At 45.0% G+C, this 25,619-nt stretch overlaps 1 protein-coding gene across 1 annotated transcript; it reads right to left on the minus strand.

Moving 5' to 3' along the window:
* Positions 1-1,976: 1,976 nt before the first annotated feature.
* Positions 1,977-25,237, minus strand: PXMP4 (peroxisomal membrane protein 4). Its single transcript, XM_079784426.1, has 4 exons — positions 25,023-25,237; positions 20,052-20,114; positions 16,034-16,232; positions 1,977-11,943 (listed from the first exon to the last, which is right to left on the minus strand). The coding sequence occupies exons 1-4, from the start codon at positions 25,133-25,135 to the stop codon at positions 11,680-11,682; spliced, it is 639 nt and encodes a 212-aa protein (XP_079640552.1). The 5' UTR covers positions 25,136-25,237; the 3' UTR covers positions 1,977-11,679.
* Between the last annotated feature and the right edge of the window lie 382 nt (positions 25,238-25,619).

Genomic DNA, 25,619 nt, shown 5'->3' on the forward strand with positions numbered 1-25,619 from the left:
GGGGCAACGCCCCTTTACAGAATGGGTGTCAGAGCAAATGAGAAAACGGCAAGCAGAGTTTGCAAACAGGCCAACAGCTGTGATTTCATTTGCCTACAGAGTACTTTTTCTGAATTGTGAATTCGTTTTAAAAATTTTTTAAATTGGGAAATGCTATATAAAAATTCAAATATATGTCTTTCCTTTAAAACACTAATACCTGGCAATACTAGCCAGGCCATCATAGTCTGAGCAGTTGCTGTCCCCCATTTAGCCAGAGCCTTGACCGTCTAGGCCACCAGAGTCCCTGCTTTGCTTGCCTCACTCAGTGACCTTACTTGCCATTCCAGGTATCTGAATTTGCAAACCCTGATGCCTGTGCCTGGCACAGAGTAAACACCCAATAAATGTTAACGACTATTATTACTGCCAAGGAACCAACCAGCACCAGCAGGGCTCCTCTGCTTTGCAAGTGACTAAAGAGATGTGGCCATGGAAGAGTAGGAAAAGTGGGCATTCGTGGTGAAACAGAAGAGATGGAGTTTAGTGCCAGCCGACAGCTGTCTAGCTGTGTGGCCTTGGCCAAATCCTTGGCCATTAGTTCGGTCCATATGTTCAGTGTGGTGTGGGCCAGAGGGTCCAAGGTCCAATGTAAGCACATAGGTCTCAGGTCTATAAGCAAACCTACCTTCCCCAACCCGTTTCTCGCTGAGCTCATGCTCTGGGGACTTCTCTCCTTTCCCAGGCTCACCCAGTGACTCTTCCTTTCATTGTATCGCTCCAGTGTGTGAGAAGGGATTTTGCTTTCCCAAGGAGAGGGAGAAAATCAGACCTAGTAGCTATGACTACCCTGACCAGAGGTGCAGTAAGTTGGTAGGGGGCCTGTAGAGCATTTATAAAATGGGGATGATGATAATGATAAGTTTCTATTGATAGGGTTGTTGGGATATTAAATTCACTATTCAAGTGCTAGGACAGTGGACAGTACCTGGCGCATAGAGAGTGTTCAATAAATTAAGCTGTCATTAAATTAAGAATGTGAGGTTGGCTCAGTGGATAGAGCGTCAGCCCTACGGACCCAGACTGAAGGGTCCTGGGTTTGGTTCCAGTCAAGGGCACGTAACTCAGTTGCAGGCTCGACACCCGGCACTGGTCTGAGCACGTACAGGAGGCAACCAATCTATGTATCTCTCTCACATTGATGTTTCTCTCTCTGGGTCTCTCCCCCTCCCTTCCACTCTCTTTAAAAATCAATAGAAAAATATCCTGGGGTGAGGATTAACAACAACAAAAACAAAAGAATGTAAGGCGAATGACTGGCCTACATCTCTTGATTTTTTTTTCCAAAGGAGACAAGAAAAACTGTTCTTGTTAGGCTGCAGAATGGGAGAGTTTTGTTTGTTTGTTTGTTTGTTTGTTTGTTTTTTAATATATTTTATTGATTTTTTTTACAGAGAGAGGGATAGAGAGTTAGAAACATCGATCAGCTGCCTCTTGCACACCCCCTACTGGGGATGTGCCCGCAACCAAGGTACATGCCCTTGACCGGAATGGAACCTGGGACCCTTGAGTCCACAGGCCGAAGCTCTATCCACTGAGCCAAACCGGTTTTGGCGAGTTTTGTTTGTTTTTATCAAAAGAATTTTCTGTGTTTCAGGTTGTCTTTTTTCTTTCCTTTTTTTACTTTTCTTTTTTTTTATTGTCTAAAGTTTTACATATGTCTCCTTCCCCCTCCCACCCCCCGCCATTGACCCCACCCCCACCCCTCAGCCATTCCCAACCGGGCAAGCCCCCACTGACCCAGTGTCTGTGTTCATTGGTTATGCTAATGTGCATGCATACAAGTCGTTTGGTTGTTCTCTACCACCACCCCCCCCCCCCCACCACCTCCTCTGGCATTTGTCTCTGGATCTACTTTTGTTCATCAGTTTATGTTGATCATTATATCCCACATAAGAGTGAGGTCATGTGATATTTATCTTTCTCCGACTGGCTTATTTCGCTTAGCATAATGCTCTCCAGTTCCACCCATGCTGTTGCAAATGGTAAAATGGGAGAGTTTTCTTGAAGTAATCCTGCACTGCCTCCCAAACTCCACTGGGCAGAGACAAGGAACAAAATACATTGAAGGGCAATGAAGGGTGTAGATGAGGCAATCCCATATTCCCTTGATTCTAAGACTATTTTTTTTCATATTTTAACATCTCTAAAATGCAGGTGTATCATACAATCAATGGCATGTCCATTTTTGCTCAGTAGCTTCTTCCTCAGGGGCTCAAAATAATGTTGTACCTCATCTTCGATGGATCTCAGAAGTAATGAGATATGGTGTACAAGAGCGCTGGGCACAGTGCCTGCCACGCCATAAGCCCTCGGATTAATCTCATGACCTTCAGCCTCACCAGCACATTTGAGGCTGGCCACGGTGGGGTGAGCAGCTTTTCTTTCTTTTTCTCATTTTCTCACTGACACCTGCTGACCTGCATTTGGCCCTGGGTTGACAGGCACATGGCAAATGCGGTCAGGAAAGGGAGTAGGGAGGGCTCAGGATGGGAAGAGAAAGGCTTTTTATAATATATTAGAGATTCAGAGAAGAGGAGGCAGAGTTTTTTTGTTTTGTTTTAACAACAAAAAAGAATCCCTCCTGGAAGCCAGAGTTATATATATGCCAAGCAGGCCAGGAAACCCAGCAGCCTCCTGGGGCTGGCAATGAATCCAAACAGGGGTCTTGTGTCCAGGCCACTGGCTGGCTGAGGGGCCATTGTTAGGGCCTGGCCTCATCAGTGAGGAGAGGGGTTGAAGGGGGAGGGGGAGTGTGTTCCCATGACTCCCTGGAGAGTGACAACAATTGGGGCCAGCTGGGAAGCCAGAACACCAGGGGCCTGGTGGGCGGGTAGCAGGCCCCAGAGGGGCCATGGAGGGCTGTAGGGGGCTGAGGAGGCAAGGTGGGGGACAAGGTGGGGGGGGGAAGGCCTAAGGAGGGGGAGCATGAGGGTTATTTGCTACACCCCACTTCCTCACCCCCACAGCTCTGGGCTGCTGAGTCTCCCCAAATTATACCCCAGATCTGCCCCTTCTCTTCACCTCATGGCCCCACCCTGGTCCAGGCAGCCACAGTCTCTCACGTGGACCATTGCAGGGCTTCCTCAACAGATTTTTGCTGCCAGCCTGGCTCCCTACACTCTTCTCCACGTGTAGCTGGGTCTTTCTAAAATGTAAATTAACATCACATCACTCCTCTGCTTAAACCTGCCAAAGGCTGCCCTCATACTTAGAAGAAACTCAAACCCTTTACTCTGGCCCACAGAGCCTGCCTGATGGACTTCGGCTCCAATGCTCCAACAAGTCCCGCCCTGCACTCTGTCTCAGCCACTCAGGCCTCCTGCCAGGCCCTGGAAAGCTTTCAGCTGGTTCCCTTCTCCAGGTCTGTGCATTTTGCAGGTCCTATTCTGTACACGGTTCTAGATACTTTCACTGTAGCATATTTGTGGCAAGCATTTCTGCCACAAACATTTTCGCTGTAAAACTAATTGACCATAGGCAATTTTGCCATAGAAAAGATAAAATCACAACATTAGAGAGGACATAATGACAATAAAAAACAAAATTTTTAAAAAAGGACATAATGAGGGGGTAGGGGAGGCTGGGGGAAGGTCAATGGGGAAAAAAAGGAGATATATGTACTACTATATGTAATACTTCAAACAATAAAAAACAAAAACAAAAAATAATTAAATAAATTGCATTTCAATTTTTAAAAAAAAAGGACATAATGGCCCTGGCCAGTGTTCTCAGTGGTGAGAGAGTCGGCCCTCACACTGAAGGGTTGTAAGTTTGCTTCCAGGTCAAAGACGCGTACCTGGGTTGCAGGTTCGATCCCTGGCCCCAGTAGGGGAACATGCAGGAGGCAACCAATCGATGAGTCTCTCTCACATCAATGTTTCTCTCTCTCTCTTCCCCTCCCTCCCTTCCACTCTCTCTAAAAATCAATGGGAAAAATATCCTCAGGTGAGGATTAACAACAACAAAATGTGTGTAGATTCATGGCAATACTGCGCAAATAACAAATTTTATTTTTTGTGTGGATTGTACCTAAGCACTTGTCTTCCTTCTATGGGAAATATGTGTTCCTTTCTGCTCCTTCAAAGAGGGCCCTTCGCTTGTTTTTCTCCAAGGTAATGTCTTTCAAAATAAGAAACCAACTCTTGGGGCAAATCACTGTCATCTGGAAGAAACGGTAACTATTTGAAGACCACCACAGAGTCTATTTGTCACTGTATCATGAGAGCTAGCTAAGATTTATGTATACAGTCCCTCCTGATCCAACTTTGTTTTCCTGTGGTCCAAAATATTAAATGGAAAATCCCAGAAATAAACTTACAGGTTTTAAACTGTGCACCATTCTGAGTGAAATTCCATGCTGTCCTGCTCTGTCCCACTAGGGATGTGAATCATCCCTTTGTCCAGCATCTCCATGCTGGATGTACTCCTTGCCCATTTGTCACTTAGTAGCCAGCTGAATTATCAGAGCCTGTTCTGGTATCACAAGTGCTTGTGTTCAAGTAAGCCTTATTTTTACTTAATAATGACCCCAAAGCACAAGAGTAGTGATGCTGGCAATTTGGATATGCCAAAGAGAAGCCATAAAGTGCTTCTTTTAAGTGAAAAGGCGAAAGTTCTCAACTTAATAAGGAATGAGAAAAAATCATATGCTGAGGTTGCCAAGATCTATGGTAAGAATGAATCTTCTGCCCTAGCCAGTATTCTCAGTGGTTAGAGCATCAACCCGCACACTGAAGGGTTTCAAGTTCAATTCTCAGTCAGGGGCGTACACCTGGTCTGGGCATGTGCACGAGGGAATCTATGTGCCTCTCTCACATCAGTTTCTCTCTCTCCCTCCCTCCTTTCCTCTCTCTCTAAAATTCAATGGAAACAATATCCTCCGGTCATGAAGAAGGAAAAAGAAATTTGTGCTAATAGCCCTGGCTGAGTAGCTCAGTTGGTTAGATCATTGTCCCAATGGGCTGAGGTTGTGGATTCAATCCCTGGTCAGGGCACATGCAAGAAGCAGCCAAGGAATGCATATATGGGTGAAACAACAAACCGATGTTTCTCTCTTTTTCTAAAAATCAATAAAATAAAAATAATTTTAAAAAAGAACTTTAAAAAAAGAGAAACTTGTGCTGATTTTGCTGTTGCATCTCAAACTGCAAAAGTTATGGCCACAGTGCATAAGTGCTTAGTTAATTGTAAAAGACATTAAACTTGTGGGTGGAAGACATGAATAGAAAACGTGTTCCGACTCATGACAATGTGTTGGGCCAGAAAGCTTTAAGCCTAAACAAAGATTTCAGAAGGGATCTCCTGAAATGAGTGACACCAAACCAAGGAATAGGTTTAGAATGAGAACTATAAAAATTACTAGAGAGAACCATATTCGGATAACTTGTATTGCAGTATATTGTTATAACTTTTCCATTTTCAGTTATTGTTCATCTCTTCCTGTGTATAATTTATAAATTAAATTTTACCATAGGCATGTATGTATAGGGTAAAACATTATATATGTGTGTATATATAAATATACATATGATTGATTCAGTACTATCCTCGGTTTCAGGCATGCACTGCGAGTCTTGGAATAGATCCTCCTTGGATAAGGGGCAACTACTATAATATAAAAATGGGAGTAACTGTGAGAACTTTGTCAATGAAGAAATGAAACCAAACTAATAACTAGTTTAAATATGTGAAAGTCTGAAACCAATGAAAAAATGAAATTTACTAAGTCTGAAAACAATGGAGAAATGAAGCCAAACAAAAAACCCAACACCAAACTGTTAACCAGTTAGTTTATCTTTTACAAGACAAAATTGCCTGTGGCCAGTCACCCTTTCTCCATCCACAACTTTGCCTGACTCTCATGATTCAGGTCTCAGAGCAAACATCACCTCCTCAGAGAACCTTTCCCTGGAAAACAGACCCTTTCGCTCTCCCTTCTAAGCCATTCTATCACACTGGTCTGTACTATTGACTTCATAGTGCCTACCATTTTGGAATCATCTTATTTACATATTCATTTATAAGCCCCAGTTGGGCAGGAACTGGCTTCTTTCATTGCTGAATCCTACTATCCAATATCACTGCGTACTTAGTACTTAGTAAGGGATAAGCCAGCATTAGCCATTATTTTCTTTATTCTGTGCTCTGGGTTTGCTAAACAATGGCAGCTGCCATATGGTCAGACTGGGAAGGTCACTCTTAAGTAGGAATTTTGAATCTGAAATCCATGAACTTGGACAGAAAAAAAAAATTACACCTATATTTTCACTAGCCTCTGACTGCAATGTAACATTTTCTAAATGTTGGCAACAAACTAGAGGCCTATTAGCAGTAGCTGGGACTTTATCACCAATAGAAGTCACAGCTATTTCCATATCCTGCTTCAGTTGCTGCAGGTATTGTGAGATTATTTGTACTATTGCATCTATAAAATCATGGTAGTTTTGGACCATTGTTTTTTAATGAGATAAAAAAAAGAATATGTGGCCCAGCCAGGTGTGGCTCAGTGGTTGAGCGTTGACCCAGGAACCAAGGGGTCACCGGTTTGATTCTCAGTCAGGGTATATGGGCTCGATGGTTGTAGGCTCGATGCCCAGTGTGGGGCGTGCAGGAGGCAGCCAATCAATGATTCTCTCTCATCATTGATGTTTCTATCTCTCACTCCCTCTCCCTTCCTCTCTGAAATCAATAAAAATATATTTAAAACGATTTTGTTTATGTCAAAATTCAATGTAATTGTCCTTTTTAAAATCCTATGTATTTTGTTGTATATGTTTTAAAAACAGCATAAAGAGAAGGGTCCAAAAAATAAAATAAAAAGAGAAGGGTCCATAGGTTTCACCAGATGCCAAAGGGGTTCATGACACACATATAAAAGGTACCCGAAAGAGCTGATGTGGTCTGTCCCTGACCCTTCTGTCAGCTGACATGCAGCCCACGAAGAGAGGCTGAAGGGAGAAGCCCGGAAGAGCAGTGAGAACAAGGTTTCCAAAAGAGACCCCATAGCCTCTATTTCCTGTCTTATTTATAAAATCGTGACATCTGCAGCAGCTTTGAGCAGAGACCTGGTACAGAAAACGGGGAGCCCTCCATTAGAAAGCCCTCTCTAAAAACAACACTTACAGCCTGGCCACATAGCTCCGTTGGTTAGAGCATCATCCTGATACACCAAGGTTGTGGGGTTGGTCAGAACACTTACAAGAATCCACCAATGAATGCATAACTGAGTGGAACAACAGATCTCTTTCTCTCTCTCTCTCTCTCTCTCCCCTTCCTCTCTCTAAAATCAATTAAGAATAATACTTAGAAGAACACCCCGCTTTCCCTCTGTCCTCTGCCTAACCGTGTGGCCTCCAGATCACAAGACACTTTTTGGTTAAAATTAAACTCCTCACCCAAAATGCTCTCCAAGGCTGAAGCAAGACACACTCTCTCCCTATGAATCTGGAACTAGATAAGGGGGGTGGGGGGTGGCGGGGAGGATATGACTTTTTTTAAAAAAAATAAATACTCTCTAATCTATTAAAACAAGAAACTTATCTGAAGTCACAGTTTGTGGACATGTGGGGTTCGTTCCAGGAAGTGGAGCACAGCACAATGTTCTGGTTTAAGTTTAAAGCCTGATTCTTATAAACCCAAAATGCACTCGTGGGAGTGGGAGAAGTGAACAATATAGAAAGAAACACCATCTCCTGGATCCTTTCTAGAGCCTGTGGAAGGTGGGAGCAGCGAGCATCATGAGGCAATTTCTTGGCATCTCAGCCTGTGAATCATTGCTCTCATACGGGTTCACTGAAAGATCTCTAATTTGGGAGCAGAGCAGCAGAAGGGCCCCAAATTAACTCAGCTTTGTCCTTCCCCTTTCACTTGGTGTTCCGTGAGCCTGAATGTTGGGTGTCGTCTATGATAAGGCTCAGGATATCTAGGGTGGTTCATCTTCATGCTCATTACAGTAAGAATCTGCCCAAGATATTTGGGGGGTAGGGGTTGAGTTGAGGGAACCAGCTCAAAGAAAGAACTCATATCAGATTATTAATCAAAGAGAAACTAACAATGCAGAGGGCAGAGAGGAAATGCCAAAGTTGTTGAGATGACAGTGTAATGTAATAGGTTCTTATGAGACAAGGATAGGTGACTGTGCATGGAATATCTCCGGGAGGCAGTACTGGAAAGTGCTAACAGTGAGGGCCCCTGGCAAGAGAGGGGAGGAGCTTGGGTTGTAGGATGGAACCTGACTTTCCTATCACACAACTTTTGTACCATTTAAATTTTGTACTATGTGTACACATTGTTAATTTAAAATTTATTGTCTACAACCCTGGCTGGTGTGGCTTAGTTGGTTGGGCATCGTCCAGTGCACCAAGATGGTTGGTTTGATTCCCGGTTAGGACATATGCTCAGATTGCGGGCTCATAGGCTCTCACGTCAATGTCTCTGTCTCTCTGTCTCTCTGTCTCTCTCTCTGTCTCTGTCTCTCTCTCTCTCTTAAATCAATAAAAAAATCTTTTTAAAATGAAGTTATTATTTACAGTCTTGCATGTCAGAAGGCTTTGTAGGAATGTGGCGGACGCTTAATAAACACGTTAAACCATTGTGCTGTTTAAGGAACCAGCATTTATGGAGTGCCTACTGTGTACCAAGGGCCCTTTGGCAATGCCCGTTTTACTGATCTTAGGAAGGAGCCGAGTGGGGACTCCTTTCAGGCCTGCTGGAAGCCAGCACTCTGCTCCTCAGCAAGGTCCACACCGCCTTCTTCCCTGGAGTGAGCAGTTGGAGGCACCAGATGCTCTGGCAGGATCCAGAGAGATGCCATCTGTCAGGAAAACCTATTCTTAGAGAGCAGAGACAGTCGGTGGTGGAGCTGGCCAACCCCAGTGGCAGTGGGGGTGTGTGGGGAGGGCAGGCAGCCAAGGCTTTACCTTCAGCTGGCAGGGCAGGCAGCCAAAGCTTTACCTTCAGCTGGCAGGTAGGACAGGCTGAAAGCAGGGTATACTCAGTTCTCAGGACCATGCTTCCTTCTATGTTTGGACACTATTAGAAATAACAGCAAACATTTACCGAGTGATCACTTTATGTGTCATATTTAATCCTCCAGATCACCCTATAGAACACCTACTTTACAGATGATGAAACACAGGTACAGAATAGTTAAATCACTTGCCCTAGGAAACAACTGAACCAGAGCTGAGCCCAGACATTGGCTTCAAAGCCCATGTCCCCAACCACCATGTTATACTACCTCTCAACCTGCTATACCAGAGGCCAGTTTTAGTTTGGGTTCTCCAATAGCAGACCCCAAGACAAGGATTTGAGTGCAAGTGGTTTACATGGGAAGTGGTCCCGGGAAGCACTGGTAGGGGCATGAGGAAGGGAGACAGGAAAGGAGGTGTTATCGAGCAAGTGACCACTGTGGACAAGAGGGGCTCAGTCCTGCCGGAGTGCCCTGGGAGCCAGAATGGAGCATGCCTACTGGGCAAGGGGGGCGGGAGTGGGGCTATTTATCGGGCATTGATTGAGAGCTGTGCCCTGGATGTGTTAATCCTCCTGCCCTGCAGGTCTGCTGCAGGGTGGCAAAGCAGGTGCCAGTGGCAAGTGATGGCCTCAGGCAGAAAGACACAGGGGTGGCTGCTGGAAAAGCTGGCTGGTATGCACTAACGTGGTAAACTAAAGGGATATGGGCAGGCCCCCGCCTCCCCCACATCTGCCATAAAACCCACTTGCTGATGACGACCCCCTCCCTTCCCCATAACCTTAGGATCTCGTTCACCCTCCACAGAATGAACTAAGGGACCTTCAAGATCACTTTCTCCAGGTTGGCAGTACAACATCGTAGCTGAGAACACAGCTGTTAGAATCAGACCTAATCCCTGCTCTGTTACCTAACAGCTCAGCTCTGTTCAATTGAGTTTCCACATGTGTCACATGGGATAGCAGTTGGCCCCATATCACCCCATACTACCTTGCTACTCAAGGTGTGGCTCAGACCAGCAGCAGTAGCAGCAGCACCTGGGAGTCTGAGAGACATGCAGAATATTCAGGCCCCACCCCAAACCCACTGAATCAGAATTTGCATTTTATTAAGATCGCCAGTGACTCATGTGTACATTTCTACTAGTAAGTTCTAAAATATAAAGAGACTGAGATATTCCTATTAGGCCAAGGGACTCCAATTAGTGGGTCCATGGACCAAATCTTCCTGGAGACCTGATGGATTTGTCCAGCTTGGTTTTAAAATATCGGACTGGCACCTGAGTCTCCAGTTCACCACGTCCCCGTCAGTCCCTACTACACAGCACCCAGAACATTATCACTTATGTCACTGTCAGGCCCCTGTAGGCATTTGAGTTTGTACCCCCTTCTGAAACAGACCCTAGAACTAGCTAACATTTGCATAGCTTAGCTTAGGTTTCTAAATTTAAAGTAAGGCACTTAAAAACACACAGGCTTTGAAATCAGATAAATCTGGGTTCAAACCCTGATAGGGCTACTATACTAACTGTATATCTTGGGCAAGTTACTTCCCTTCTCTGATTCTGTTTCCACATCTGTAAAATGAAAATCAAAATACAGACCTGTAAGGTCATTGTATGGATTTAAAAAGTATGTGCAAAGCACCCAGGAGGAAGTAGGAGCTCATTAAATGGAAATGATTAGTGTGGGTAGCAGCAGTTGCAGTTACACAAGTCCAACATGGACACCGGGTATTATTACAATTATCCTCATTTTACAAGAAACTGAGGCTCTGGGAGGTCACAAACCTTCCTCAAAATTACATAGTGGTGGGGTGGGGACTCCAACCATGTCCTCTAGCTCTATATCTGCAATGTCCACGAGAATTTTCTGTGATGATGGAAGTATTCTATATCTTCAATACAGCCACTACTAGCCACATAGGGGCTACTTACTGAGCCTTGAAATATGACTGGTCTAAATTGAGGTGTGCTGTAAATGTAAAACATATACTTGATTTTGATGACTCCACATAAGAAAAAATATAAAAGATCTTATTTTCATAGTAATCACATGTTGAAGTGATAATATTTTAGAAATTTGGGCTAAAATATATCAAAATTAATCTCGTCTGCTTCTTTCCACTTTTTTAAAATGTGGCCACTAGAAAAATTTCAATTACACACGTATATGACTGTCATCATGTTTCTATTGGACAGTGAAACTCTAGAGCCTCTCCAATAGAACACTCGAGAAAAGGAACTTAATATTTTGTAAAAACATATTTGCAAACCCACTGCCCACCAGCGTAAGAACAGTCAAAGAACATACCCACCAGAAAGATTTCAGGGCCCTCCTCTGAGCTCCATGACCCCTGAGGCCTAGAGAGGGGGTGACTTTCCCTGGTCTCACAGAAGTTAGCAGTATGCTGGAACCACGCCTTAGGTTCCTCAGCCTGATTCAGCCTCTTACTCCACCATTCAAGAGGACCTAATGAGATTGGAAAATTGGTGCTTTTGCTTTGGACAATGGAACCCTGGGTTAATAAAAGTTTGAGTCTGAGAGCCATGATCTTGGGAAAGCAGGATCCTCTGGGAGGTCTCACTGATGGAGCCAATCTCAAGCCACAACTGGACACCGCCCAGAGCCTACTCAGGTAGAAGCCCCCATAAGCACCTCAGGGCTGCGTTACTTTGAGGGACGGCTCTTGTTGTAGATGAGGAAGTCCGAGATGTCGTGCCACACATTGCTGTCCTCGTACAGGTAGGTCATAGAGGACTGCAGCGAGGGCTGCAGCGTGGGCCGATGGTATTCAAAGAGCCACAGCACCAGCCCCCACACTAACGTGGTGAACAATGGGAATGGGTCCCACTTGGGTTCAGGAATGTAGCCCTTCTCCACTCCCAGGCGGCACAGGGCAAATAGGACGCGTGACAGCAGGTACATGTTGATCTGCAGGGAGGGAATGACAGGGGATTACAGGTGTGCACAGCCACTGGGAACCTTCTGCCCACCCCCATGCACGAATCAGTATTTTTCAAAGTTGGTGTGCAGATGAAGTGGTATCAGACATTTTAATAGTACTATATTATTTATTTTTTAAGATTGTTACCCCACTTCTATTTAATTTTTAAAAAATAATTCTTTATTGCTGAAAGTATTACATATGTCCCCCTTTTTCCCCCATTGACCCCCTCCAGCCTACCCCCCCTGCTTCCCCCGGTCTTTAGCACCCTATTGTCTGTGTCCATGGGTTATGCATATTTATAATAATAAAAGCGAAATATGCTAATTAGACTGGACATCCTTCCAGACAACCTTACAGACGAAGCCGGGGCTGCGAAGGAAGCCCGGGTCCCGAGTGCTGGAGGGAAGCCGGTACCGGCAGCCGGGGGAAGGAAGGCCTACTCTTGCACAAATTTTGTGCATCGGGCCTCTATTATGTATATAAGGTCTTTGGTTGATTACCTCCCACCCACCCACCCTCCCCGCCTTCCCTATGAGATTCTGCACTCTGTTCCATGCTTCCATGTCTTTGGATCCACTCCATTCATCAGTTTATTTTGTTACTTAGATTCCATATATGAGTGCGATCATGTGATACTTGTCTTTTTCTGACTAACTTATTTCACTTAGCATGATACTCTCCAGGTCCCTCCATGCTGTTTCAAAGGGTAAGAGATTCTTCTTTTTTTACTGCTGCATAATATTCCCTGGTATAAATGTACCACAACTTGTTTATCCATTCATCTACTGATGGGCACTTGGGCTGTTTCCAGATCTTAGCTATTGTAAATTGTGCCGCTATGAGCATAGGGGTGCATACTTTCTTTCTGATTGGTGTTGCAGGTTTTTTAGGATATATTCCTAGAAGTGAAATCCACTGGGTCAATGGCAGTTCCAGATTTAATTTTTTAAGGAGACTCCATACTGTTTTCCATAATTGTTGCACCAGTTTGTATTCCCACCAGCAATGTACTAGGGTTCCCTTTTCTCCACATCCTCACCAGCACTTGTCATTTATTGATATGTTGATGTCTGAGATTTTGCTGCCTATGGTTTCTTCTAGGATTTTTATAGTTTCACAACTTACATTTAAAAGTCTTTTATCCATTTTGAGTTTATACTGTGTATGGTGTAAGTTGGTGGTCTAGTTTCATTTTTTTGCATGTATCTGTCCAATTTTCCCAACACCACTCTCTTGACTCCATTGTATGCTCTTGCCTCCTTTGTCAAATATTAATTGAGTGTAATGGCTTGGGTCAATTTCTGGGTTCTCTGTTCTGCTCCATTGATCTATATGCCTGTTCTTGTGCCAATGCCAGGCTGTTTTGATTATGGTGGCTTTGTAGTATAACTTGAAATTTGGAATTGTGATTTCTCCAACTTTATTTTTCTTTCTCAAAATTGCTGCAGCTATTCGGGGTCTTTTTTGATTCCATATAAATTTTTGGAGTATTTGTTCTAACTCTGTGAAATATGCCATTGGTATTTCAATAGGGATTGCACTGAATCTGTAGATTGCCTTGGTAGTACGGACATTTTAAATAGTACTACTTTCTATCTTTAATTTATTATTCTTATTTATTTAAAAAATTTTAATTAATATACTTACATGGTTCAAAACTAAAAAGTAACTTGACACCAAAAATATCCTTAAAAATTTTTGATAAACTGGATCTCATCAAAATTAATCATTTTTTTGTTTTTGTTATGAAAGCCCATGTGAAGAGGCCAAAAAGAAAAGCTATAGACTGGGAGAAAGTATTTACCAAAAAAAAAAATATGACAAAGACTACTATCTGGAATACATTTTTTAAAAACTCAAAACTCAACAGTAAAAAAACACACAACCCAATTAGTAAATGGTCAAAAGACGTGAACAGATACTTCACTGAAGAGGTTATACAGATGGGAAATAAGCACATGTAAAGCTGTTTAACATCATTAGCCTTCAGGGAAATGCAAATTTAAAACCACAAATAAGATGGCACTTCACACCTATCAAAATAGCTAAAATAAAAAAAAATAAGACAAACCAAATACTGGCTACAATGTAGAGGAACTGAGTCACTTGTATATATTCCTGATGGGAATGTAAAATAGTAGAGTCACTGTGGAAAATAGTTTGCCAGGTTCTTATAAAACTAAACATGCATGTACCATTTGACCCAGCAACTGTACTCTTGGGCATTTATCTCAGAGAAATGAAAACTAATGCTCACTCAAAAACTTGTACAAGAATGTTCTTAGCAGCAGTATTCCTAATAGCCAAAAGTTGGAAACAACTCACATGTCCTTCTGGGGATAAATGTTTAAACAAACTGTGGTATATTCATGCAATGGAACACCACTCAGCAATAAAAATAAATGAACTACTGACAGACTCAATAACTTGGATGAATCTCCAGCGAATTACGCTGAGTGAAAAAAGCCAATCCCAAAGACTGCATACTGTAAGGCTCCACTTATATAACTGTTGAAATGACAAGATTTTAGAAATGGAGGTCAGAATAATTATTGCCAGGAGTCAAGGAAAAGAGGGGAGGGGGAAGGAGATGGTGTGACCAGGATTCTTTGCCTTTGGATGTGAAATTTCTAACAAATATAAAACTGAGGAAATTTTCTCAAAACACAAAACTCTCACATGCACAGACTCCATAATTCCATGTCTAGGAACTTTCAGACAGACTGACACAAATACAGGAAGATGTCCAAACAAAGATGTAGACTGCATGTGTGTGATGGCAAAAGGCTACAGACCCCCTAAATGTCCATCGAGAGGAGATTAGTAAAATGAAGGCAGGACCATCCACCCAGCAGTGGAGGGCTCTGATATTAAAAAGGCTGAAGGACTGACAAGAAAGGTCTCCTAGATACATCATTCCATGAAAAAAAAAAAAAAAAGCAGTATGATCTCATTGGTGGGAAACTCCTGCTATGTACACTAAAACAAGCACAGACAATTTCTGAAGATCTACTCAAGACACAATTAAAGTGACTGTCCCAGGACAGTGGCTTGACAATTGGAGGAAGATGGAAACTTTCTTTTCAATTTATTTTCTACTTTATCATCATGTATCCCAAGCACCTAGACATATGCCAGGCACATAGAGACTGTTTAATCTGCATTTTTTAAAATGTGAAAATAAAACTGTTATAATTTAAAAATATTTAATAAGCCCTGGCTTGTGTGCTCAGCAGTTAGAGCGTCAACCCATGAACCAAGAGGTCACCAGTTCAATTCCCGGTCAGAGAACATGCCTGGGTTGCAGGTTCGATCCCTTGTAGAGGGCGAGCAGGAGGCAGCCGATCAATGATGTTTCTCTTTCATCAATGTTTCTATCTCTCTATTCCTCTCTCTCTCAAAATCAATAAAAACATATTTTAAAATAAATAAATAAAATAGAAATCTTGATTAAAAAAAAAAAAAAAGGTGGCAAGCTCAATTCCAGGTCTGGGTACATGCCCAGGTTGTGGATTGGATCCCCGGTTTGGGGAACGTGCAGAAGACAATTGATTAATGTTTCTCTCTCTCTCTATCTCTATCTCTCTCTCTCTCCCTCCCTCCCTCCCTCCCTCCCTCCCCCCTCCCCCCACACCCCTCTCCCTTCCTCTCTCTGAAATCAATAAAAAATAAATAGAACTTTAACCCAGAAAAAGGACAAGTTACAGAATAAGGCAATTCTTTAATAAATTTTGTTTTATGAAAATCATATTTCAGGGTCATTTTTCTTTTTTCTCATTTTACTGCAGAGTGATTTTCTTTAAAAAAATAAAAACATCTTTGTCCCCAGAGAGCAGTACACATTGATTTTGGAAATCATAAAATTCCAATAAGCTGCTTGATTTACAGACGAGGAAACGGAGGGGGAAATGACCTTCCCAAGATCACAGTGGTTCTGGTGAATCACCGATCCTCAGACTTGGAAGGGAGCCACGAGCTCATCTTCTTTGACCCCTCACCTCCAACTCAAACCTGAACCATATCCCACCCCAAACCCAGGCAGCCCACACACACATGCCCGGGGAGGATCTTTACCTGGCTGTTGATGTTATTGTTCTCTTTAAACACCAGGAAGCCCCCAATGCAGCCAGCCAGGAACGAGTGCACCTGGTGGGTCTCCCCCTGCAGGTACGACTGCAGGGCACAGAGGGCCTTGTAGGTGAACACGAAGCAGGCCAGGTTCGAAGAGTGGGTGTACGTGGCCTGCAGGATGGCCCGAAGCTTCTCCCGGAGGCTGCGCAAAATTAGGGAATTACCATGAGCGCAGGCCCAGCCATTTGGAGGGCATTCACCCACTGGGCATGCAAAACTAAGCCACACAAGCAGCTCAGGGCCTTTAACATCCATGTCCTGAGGGCTGCTGGCATCCTTGATTCAGGCCTTAAAGTCATGCCACTTCCTCAGAGAGTCTTTCCCCGACCACCCTACATAAAAGAATGCCCATCACATCTGTCCCCTTACCCTACTTTTTTTTTCTCCTTCATAGGTCTTATTGCCATCTGACTTGTATATCCTTTTTTATTGTATCCCCCACTCCCACCCCATCCCAGTGGAAGGTACCAGAGAGTGGTATCTACAGCTGACTTGTTCATCCTTAGGGCCCAGAACAGCGTCTGACAAAGAGTAGGTGCTCAATAAATATTTTTTGGGGGCGTGAACATGAGGAGAAATAAATGAATGAGGGAGTTAGTGCCTACTGTGTGCTGGATCTGGGAATATAATTCTGGGGGGAAAAGATCTGCTTGCTGCCCTCATGAGGTTTATGATCTAATCGGAGCAAGGGTCAAACTTTGACCTTGACAAGAGATAATTGTGAGATCTGAAGGGTGAGGAATCAATGTGGTCAAGAGGGGAGAGGAGTTGCATCCCAGGCAGAGAGATCAGCAAAGATCCTGAGGAGGGACAGAGAGTGGGGAGTAAAGGAACAGAGAAAAATCTGAGCAGACAATGTGTGGGCAAAGGATGTAGGGGATGTAGGGTAGCAGGTAAGGCCATGCTAAGTTTTCTCTTTATCCTGAGAGAAACAAACATTTAAGTAGGGTAGGTAGTTGATATATCCTTTAAAATTAAATCACTCGGAACCTGTCTGGAGCTCAGTTGGTTAGAATATTGTCTAAGATTGTGGGTTCAATCCCTGGTCAGGGCACATACAAGAATCAACCAATGAATGCATAAATAAGTGGAACAAGAACATTCAAAAAAAAAAAACACGTTATAATGAATTTTGATTTCTTGTTAGAAGTAAGACAACAGAAGTTTTCAGGAGACCTAAAATTTTTTTTGATGTTTTTTTCCCCCCTCAGTGTTCTTGTAAAGGTAGCATTTTTCAAAAATTAAAAAAATTAAATAAAAAATAAATAAGTAGAACAACAGCCCTGGCTGGCATGGCTCCATTGGTTAGGCATCGTCCAGTGCACCAAAAGGTTGCCAGTTTTATTACTGGTCAGGACTCAATTCCCAGTAGGGGGCGTGCAGGAGGCAGCCAATCAATGCTTTGCTCTCACATCAATGTTTCTCTCTCTCTCCCTCTCCCTTCTTCTCTCTCTAAAAATCAATTTTTAAAAAATAAGTGTCCTGGTGACGGTGGCTCAGTGGTTGAGCGTCGACCTATGAACCAGGAGGTCACAGTTTGATTCCCAGTCAGGGCACATTCCCGGATTGCAGGCTCGATCCCCAATGAGGCACATGCAGGAAGCAGTTGAATGGTTCTCTCTAACCATTGATGCTTCTGTCTCTCTTTCCCTTCCTCTCTGAAATCAATAAAAAATATATATTTTTTAAATGAGTGGAACCACAAATCGATGAATCTCTCCCACTCTCTCTCCTTTCCTCTCGCTTTCTAAAATCAATAAAAAATTTGCCGAAACCGTATTGGCTCAGTGGATAGAGCGTCGGCCTGCGGACTCAAGGGTCCCAGGTTCGATTCCGGTCAAGGGCATGTACCTTGGTTAAGGGCACATCCCCAGTAGGGGGTGTGCAAGAGGCAGCTGATCGATGTTTCTCTCTCATCGATGTTTCTAACTCTCTATCCCTCTCTCTTCCTCTCTGTAAAAAAATCAATAAAATATATATATTTTAAAAATAAATAAAAAATTTAAAATTAAATTAAATTACTTGGGGGCAGTGGGAAAAACACAGGGAGAAGTACAGAGTGTACTCTGGGAGATCAATTCAGGAATGGTAAACCCAAGTGTCCTCAGAGCTAAATGAGGACCTTGGAGTGGGTCTACTAAGCACTGTGGAAATCTGTCAGGTGAGTGGACATAGCCAGAAATCAGCTGGTTCTTGCCCCACAGGAACATGGGCCCAGTGTTGCCAATTCTAAGACAAGTTAGATTTCCCAGTTTTTAAGTGTTAACACTAACCCTGCCTTCAAATTGTTTCTAGAATCTGACTATTTCTAATCTCCACTGCCATCAGTGTTACTCACCTGCATTATTGCCACAGCCTCCTATTTTACACTTACTTCTGCCCTTGGCACCCTCACCCATCTGTTCTTAATCTGGCAGCAAACTCTTCACTCTCACAGTACTAAAAGGTAGGGCAAATAGTACCATATCCCTGCAAAAAAGCTTACAAGTTCCTGTTTCACTTAAAGGAAAAGCCAAACTCCTCTTTAAAGTTGGACAGAATGGGCCCAAGTTACCTTCCTCTTTGTTCTCTCCCCTTCAAACACCCCCCCACCCCCATCTCCAGCGTCCTCAGATTCACCAGGCACGACCTCACCTCGGGGACTTTGCACTGGCTATTCCCTTGGCCTGAAACACTCTTTCCCCTAATGCCCATTTGGCCAACTCTTTCACCTCCTTAAAGTCTTTACTCGAATGTCACTTTCTCACTGAGGCCTTCCCTATTTAATTCTGCAGTCTGCCTTTCCTCCAGCACTCCTGATCCCCTTTCTCTCTTTCCTTGTTCTAATTTTTACTTCCCACAGCCCACATCACCTTTTCACACATACTCTCCTTATTTATCATGTTTTTTCTTCTTCCACCTCCTGCTAGAATGCAGCTCTGTGAGGGCAGTGAACATTGTCTGTTTTGTTCACTGCTGTATCCCAGCATCTAAAACAGTGTCTGATCCATAGCAGATGCTCAATAAATATCTACTGAATGAATGACTGAGCTCAGTTTAAAAAAAAAAAAAATGAATCGGAGCACAAAAACCAAACCAAACACAAATAAATTTTAAAAGTAAAAATACAGCCCTAACCAGTCTGGCTCAGTGGATAGAGCGTCGGCCTGCGGACTGAAGGGTCCCAGGTTCGATTCCGGTCAAGGGTATGTACCTTGGTTGCGGGCACATCCCCAGTGGGTGGTGTGCAGGAGGCAGCTGATTGATGTTTCTCTCTCATCGATGTTTCTAACTCTCTATCCCTCTCCCTTCCTCCCTGTAAAAAATCAAATATATATATATTTTTTAAAAGTAAAAATACAAAAAGAGAAAATCTTGAAGCCGAATTTGGCCAGAAGTCTGTCCATGTATGATTCTTATAAGGTCCAGGTGAGACTACATACATTATAAACTAGATCACAAACTGTTTTCTGAGAAATGCCTTGAGGGAAGACTTGAGATAGCAGAGGAAGACCAAGAAGTTTGAGCAGAGGGAGGTCATGGACAGTTTCCTGAGAACGTGATCCTCAGAGAACTGGGTTGCTAAGAAGGAAATAAAGGTGGGGTAGAAGAGGGAAGGGAGCTCCTGGCGGGGGGTACTGCATGAGCAAATGTGTGGATAGAAGCACATGTGGCCTGTGCATGGAATGACAGCAAGTCCTGTGTGCCAAAGACACCCAGGGTGAACATGGGAGAACAGTGTGGGATGCAGCTGAGGCCAAACTGCAGAGGGTCTAAAGGCCACACCTGGAAGTTGGGCTTCTTTGAAGGGAGTGGGATCCAGGGGAGTTTTCTAGCAGGGACAGTAGAATCAGAGTTGTACTTTAGGAGGTGGGTGTAGGGACAGGCTAGACCCAGCTAGGAAGCTACTGCAACAGCCCTGGCACTGAGGCCTGACTACATTTTCTCCCAGTTTAAATGGTGTGCAGATGAGGCTGGGTACCTGCCACTCCGGAAGAGAAAGGTCATGACCAGTGCGTGAGGGGCCCGGATTTTGGCTCCATAGCTGTAAAAACAAAAGAAAACAGTTACTACAGCATCACTGTATTAATGTTTTTTTCTGGGCTATTTCTCTCTCTCTCTCTTTCTCTCTCTCTCTCTGAAATCAACAAATATATATTTATTGATTTCAGAGAGAGAGAGAGAAAGAGAGAGAGAGAGAGATGGAAACATTAATGATGAGAGAGAATCACGGATTGGCTGCCTCCTGCACGCCCCCCACTGGGGATCTAGCCCGAAACCCAGGCATGTGCCCTGACCAGGAATCGAACCCACAACTGGTTCACAGATCGACACTCAACCACTGAGCCACGCCAGCCAGGCTGGGCTATTTCTTTGATCCCCTTGCCTCCCCCTCTCTCTCCTTAATCCTAGCATCATTTTAGGAAGGAAAATAATGCTAGTTTTTGAGTTAGGTCTAGGTTCAAAGTGGGTCATAGAAAGGAAATAGTACTTGGTGTCAAAGTCCTGCCACGTTTTGCTGTATAAACTTGGACAAATGACTTAACCTCTCTAAGCCGCCGTATTCTCATTAGTAAAAAGTATTCTCCATTTCAGAGTTGCTTCTGGCAGGTAAGGACATAGCACATGTGCAAGTTCCTAGTTCAACAAATGTTAATATCTCTTTCTTTCTTGTTCTCCTTTATTGGACTCGCCTTTCCCTCACCAAATTCTCCAACCGCCAGGCCCTGATCTGACCAGGCTACAAGCTGTAAAAATCCATAGCATTCTCCTTGAAACAATGGTCATGAGCCATATATTGTTGTCATATGAGTATCTGTGAATGTTCACTATAGGCTTGTTTTAAATAGCCAAAGATTGGAAGCAAACTGGGGTCTATCTGCAGGGGGTGTTATTGGATAAATTAATAATGGTCTATCCATTCAGTAGAATACTAAACAGCAGTAAAAGAATGAGGCAGCTTGCCCAGCAGGTGTGGCTCAGTGGTTGAGCATCAACCCATGAACCAAGTCACAGTTTGATTCCCGGTCAGGGCACATGCCCGGGTTTCGGGCTTGATCTTCAGTAGGGGGCGTGCAGGAGGCAGCTGACAGATTATTCTCATCATTGATGTTTCTATCTCTCGCTCCCTCTCCCTCTCCCTTCTTCTATGAAATAAATTTTTTAAAAAACATTAAAAAAAGAATGAGGTGAATTTATGTGCACTGCAGGGTTTTACCAGAGCAAGGTGTATAACATGTAAAATTGTGTAAAACAAGAAAATCTTATCTAATAAAGAGGGAATATGCTAATTGACCATCACTCCATCACAAAGATGGCTGCAACCACAGCTGAGGCCAAGTTCCCATAAGGAGCCTTAACGAGCAATCAGCAGGGACCTGAGGCTACGTCCTCCCCCTCCGCGCTATGGGGCTTGACAGGGGACCTCAGGCTGTGCCCCCCGCCCTGGTGTCAGGCCCAGGGACCTCAGGCCGCACCCCCCGCTCCAGAACCAGGCCAGGGGACCTGAGGCTGTGCCCCTCTGCCTGGCGGGGCTTGACAGGGGACCTCAGGACATGCTCCCCACCCAGTGGGGCTTGACGGGGGACCTCAAGGTGCACCCCCAGTGCTGGGTTGGGGGAACTCAGGCTGCATCCCCCGCCCAGCAGGGCTTGACGGGGGACCTCAGGCCATGTCCCCCACCCAGTGGGGCTTGACAGGGGATCTCAGGCCATGTTCCCCCCCCTGGCGGGGCTTGACGGGGGACCTCAAGACACGCCCCCCCACCCCATCTGGGGGACCTCAGGCCACGCCCCCCGTCCTGGTGCCGGGCCAGGGGACCTGAGGCTATGCCCCCTGCCCGGCGGGGCTTGACAAGGGTGGGACTGGCTGGGTCTGGATCTAGCCCAATGGGGGAGGGGGGTGGCCGGGTCTGGGTCTCACACGATTTTGAGGCACATGTGGGTGGGCGGGGACTTGACTCTGGGTCCCCCTTTTTTGTAATATATTTTATTGAATTTTTACAGAGAGAAAAGGAGAGGGATAGAGAGCTAGAAACATTGATGAGAGAGAAACATCGACCATCTGCCTCCTGCACACCCCCTACTGGGGATGTGCCTGCAACCAATGTGCATGCCCTTGACCAGAATCAAACCTGGGACCTTTCAGTCTGCAGGCCGGCGCTCTATCCACTGAGCCAAACCGGTTTCGGCTGGGTCCCCCTTTTTTTTTTTTTTTAATATATATATTTTTTATTGATTTTTTACAGAGAGGAAGAGAGAGGGACAGAGAGCCAGAAACATCGATGAGAGAGAACCATCGACCAGCCGCCCCCCGCACACCCCCCACCGGGAATGCGCCCGCAACCAAGGCACACGCCCCCGACAGGAACCGAACCCGGGACCCCCCAGTCCACAGGCCGACGCTCTATCCACTGAGCCAAACCGGTCCTGGCTGGGTCCCCCTTTTAATGTGCATGAATTTCGTGCACCGGGCCACTAGTTCTTCTATAAATCTAAGAGTATTTCAAAATAAAACTTGTTTAAAAGGTATGGGAGGAGAATATATGGATTTGTCTATGTAGACAATATTTATGAAGGGAGACATGAGACTGCACACAGAGGCCACCGACAGGGAGGGGGACTATGTGACAGAAGGATACAGTGGGCAGAACTTTCTAGCATTTAACTTTTTATGGCTTTTCTGAATGTTATGTAATTAAAAAAAAAACTAACAAAATAAAAATGTTAACAAGTTAAAGCTTATCTTCTCCCCTGCCTTGCAGTGGGCAGGACACCCATCCTGGCCCCAGAAAGCTCTCTGCCCCGCCTCATCCACAGCGATCTCTTTCTCTCCTGAACAAAGAAGCCCTCAGCCGCCTCCAGGTGACCAGGGCTAAAAGGACCCTTCCTTATGCCCCAGACACAAGCAGAACAGTTCCCCCAACTCCCTAAATCTGCCAAGCCCCCTTCCCAAGGTCTTCAAATCAGGGGGAGCTGGTTACTACTGTTCACAGGATTACTCTGTGTCCTGAAAAGAGGGGTGCCCTCGATTTAAAAGGACTTAAAGGACATAAAATGACAGAGGTGTAATGTGATGTCCTGGAGGATCCTGGTCTGGGTCAAGGCTGGGGAATATTTGGGAGACAACCGAAACAACTTGACTATTGACTGGACAGTGGTCTATATTATAGGATTAATATTAACTTACTAAATGCAATCATGATAATTCAGCCATATAAAAAAAACGCTCTTATTTGTAGAGATGCACCCTGATATATTTAGGAGTGTGACATGAAAATGAATTAAATTTTACAAAGTTCACATGTCTCAGTCGTCCAGGACTGTCTCCCTAAATGGATGGCCTTTCTTCACAAGCAGCACACTCTTTCCCACTTCCAGGCATCTGTTCAAACCATCCCTTCTACCCGGGGTGCCCTTCTCCCCCTGGCCAACTCCAACTCAGCCTTCAAAATATCAGCATCACCTCTTCTGTACAGCACTCCAATCACCTGGCATTGCCATGAAAGTTTAAAGATCAGTCTGCCCGTTGGACTCCAGGTCCTTCTGGATGGGCATGGTGTCTTAGCACTAACCAGTATAATGGGATCACTGCTTAGAAAACCCCTGAATAGGTGAATTTGTTTCCATTTTACAGGGGAGGAAACTGAGGCCAGAAGAGATGAAGGGCACCCAGCTTTGAAATAAAGGAACTGGAATTTGAGCCCAAGGGCTTGACCTTAGCAAGTGCCTTCCCTGAGATCACAGGAGGAGTTGAGTGGGAACAGGTGTACAAAGCCAGCACTGGGCAATGCCTGCTGGCACCAGGGCTTGTGTGACTCCTATTAACTCTTTTTTGTCCTAAGAATACCTTGCCAAAGGGAAACTGATGTTATCTCGGGGTCTATTCCACCCTCGTCTCACCAAGGCACGGCTCAGCAGGAATCGACTTCTACCTGAAACTCTGGGTGCCCATGGAAGTCAAGAGCTTGGTATTGGGCATCCTTGGGTTTAAATCCTAGCTTGGAACCTGACAACGTGACATAATCAAGAGCAATGAATTCATTTCTCTGAGCCACAGTCTTTTCATCTGGAAAATGGGGACAATGACAATTCCTACCTTGCACACTTACTCATTCATTCAATAAATATTTGAAAGTCTACTATCTATCAGGTACTAAGAATATACCAAAGAACAAAGTAGATAAAAATGTCTGTCCCCATGAAGCTTACTTTCTAGTGAGAGACAGAGTATAAAAACAGGACACATGCCCAGCTGGCGTGGCTCAGTGGTTGAGCATCGACCTAGAAACAGGAGGTCACAATTCAATTCCCAGTCAGGGTACATGCCTGGGTTGTGGGCTCAATCCCCAGTGTGGGACGTGCAGGAGGCAGCCGATCAATGATTCTCTCTCATCATTGATGTTTCTATCTCTCTCTCCCTCTCCCTTCTTCTCTGAAATCAATAAAAAATATTAAGGAAAAAAACCCACAAAAAAACAGGATACATGAGTGAATGGGGAGTGAGAACGGGGTGTGAGCCCAAGGCCAGGTTAATGCGGGAGGCGGGGTAGCGGGAGCATAGGCAGAGGTCTGCTAGAGGCCAGCTTCCCTTTGTGCAGGTGGGGCCACTGAAGCCAGAGAGGCCCAAGGGCACACAGCGGAGGGGGAGGGAAAGGGAGAAACTAGACTTAAAGCAGGGAATACGGAGACTGGCATGGGAGGTGGTCAAGGCAAGAGGACCAGGCGGCAAAGCACAAGGACCCAGAAAAAGCACAGTGGGACCCCCGGCTCAGAAGGCGCGCGGGACCCAAAATCCAGCGCCCACAGCAGACGGTGGACACGGACACCGAGACCTACGGACACACTACGGCTGTTCAAGGGCACACAGAGCAGCGACGCCAGGCCGGGAACCCGCGCCGCTGACCCGAGCCAGGCCCGTCCCCGAGCCCCCGCCGGACCTACGGCCCACTCACACGGCTCCGTTCCGGAAGCCTTTAAGCACGGCCAACGCAGTGTGGTAGCGACGCTTGCGCAACAGGGCGTTCACAGCCAGGAGCAGACCTCGCAGCTGCGGCGGGGCGGCCATAGCGAGGGTATCAGGCCGGGGTGGAACACGGAGTCCGCGGTGAACTGACAGCCCCGGGTTCCGGGGGCACAGCCCTCACCTATCCGCAGCTCGGAGCCGCGCCTCCGCATCTTTACGACCATAGGCTGTGTCTTCTGTCACTCAGATATGAAGACCCAGTCAGGGGGCACACGCACCTCACAAGACTCACGCACTCTCCCGAAGAGAAGTCTGATTGGAAGGAAAGGAGGGCTTGTAACCAATCACAGTGGGCCCCGCCCGACTGGACCTAAGGAATGTTAGAAACGCTCCTGGGTTTGTCCAATCAGAAAGCATGTTCCTGTGGGTTTGGAAGGAGGTGTGTCACCTGTTAAGTTTCCAAAGTTTCGAAAGAGGGGCCGCCCTCCCGAAAGTTGGGATGGTGACACCGGGAGGAGCCAGCTTTACACAACCTGACAGTTTTAATTGAGTAACAGTGATCCTAGCGATCTTTTCTGAGTATGAA

This window comes from Cnephaeus nilssonii, assembly GCF_951640355.1.
Source record: "Cnephaeus nilssonii genome assembly, chromosome: 11".
NCBI lineage: Eukaryota > Metazoa > Chordata > Mammalia > Chiroptera > Vespertilionidae > Cnephaeus > Cnephaeus nilssonii.

What these genes read in the sequence shown, in the direction of transcription:
- PXMP4 (XM_079784426.1), bottom strand. Translation starts at nt 25,135, where the DNA reads ATGGCCGCCCCGCCGCAGCTGCGAGGTCTGCTCCTGGCTGTGAACGCC. An exon ending in TTTCTCTTCCGGAGTGGCAG is followed by an intron (nt 16,233 to 20,051) that starts GTACCCAGCCTC and finishes AATTTTGCGCAG; the next exon opens with CCTCCGGGAGAAGCTTCGGG. An exon ending in ACAATAACATCAACAGCCAG is followed by an intron (nt 11,944 to 16,033) that starts GTAAAGATCCTC and finishes CCCTCCCTGCAG; the next exon opens with ATCAACATGTACCTGCTGTC.